General features: G+C 52.7%; 1 protein-coding gene across 1 annotated transcript; it reads right to left on the bottom strand.

Moving 5' to 3' along the window:
- Positions 1–218: 218 nt before the first annotated feature.
- LOC116858787 (late cornified envelope protein 1D-like) lies at positions 219–578 on the bottom strand. Its single transcript, XM_032843691.1, has one exon. The coding sequence runs from the start codon at positions 576–578 to the stop codon at positions 219–221; it is 360 nt and encodes a 119-aa protein (XP_032699582.1).
- Between the last annotated feature and the right edge of the window lie 268 nt (positions 579–846).

Genomic DNA, 846 nt, shown 5'->3' with positions numbered 1-846 from the left:
CTATCTGGGGTTCCCATGGCAGGCTGTAGACATGGGATCAGAGTTCAGAAGATGAGTTTTTAAGAAAGGACACAGATTTCTGGATTTCAGGTGAGAAGAATCCTTGAGAACAGAGTTTGAAGTCTTCACTAAAATGTCTCAGCACCACAGGTAGACCAATGGAAGATGACATTGCCGCTTTGGACTCTGTTTCTGCTCTTCTTGGCTCAGGGTCCACTTTAGCAGCAGCAGCCTCCAGATGACTGACTGCTGCCCCCTCCACAGCAGCCAGAACCCCCTGAGGGCTGGCTGCAGCATCCTAATCCCCCTGAGGGCTGGCTGCAGCAGCCAGAGCTCTGGTTTCTATGACGGTGGGGCCTGAGTCGCCCATGGTGGCTCAGGCAACAGCCTCCACCCCCAGAGCTGCAGCAGCCACCACCCCCAGAGCTACAGCAACTGCCACTCCCAGAGCTGGAGCCACAGCTGCCCCCAGAGCTGACACTGCAGCAGGAAGAGACTGGGGGACACTTTGGGGAACACTTGGGGGCGGGACATTTGGGAGGGGGCTGGCACTGCTGCTGGTTCTGCTGGCAGAACATCTCGGCTGGTGGCTGACGGAGTCAGGAGCTAAGGGAGAGTCACACAGAGAGTTAGACCCAGAGTTAGACCCAGAACACAGAGCTCCCACCCTTCCTGTTCTTAGCATCACTTCTAGCAGCCTTATTTTGAAAGTTTTGGGATCAGATATTGGAAAATCATCTCTAACGCTTTTATTACTCTTACTGGTGTACCATGTGCCTTCTTTCGCAAAGTGGCATTTCTCATCCCATTTGGAATGTTGTCAACAATATCATGTCCAAATATGTA

This window comes from Lontra canadensis, unplaced genomic scaffold (assembly GCF_010015895.1).
Source record: "Lontra canadensis isolate GAN:19392208 unplaced genomic scaffold, GSC_riverotter_1.0 scaffold142, whole genome shotgun sequence".
Lineage (NCBI taxonomy): Eukaryota > Metazoa > Chordata > Mammalia > Carnivora > Mustelidae > Lontra > Lontra canadensis.
The sequence above is the reverse complement of the archived record's forward strand: the minus strand, read 5'-3'. Positions and strand labels throughout refer to the sequence as shown.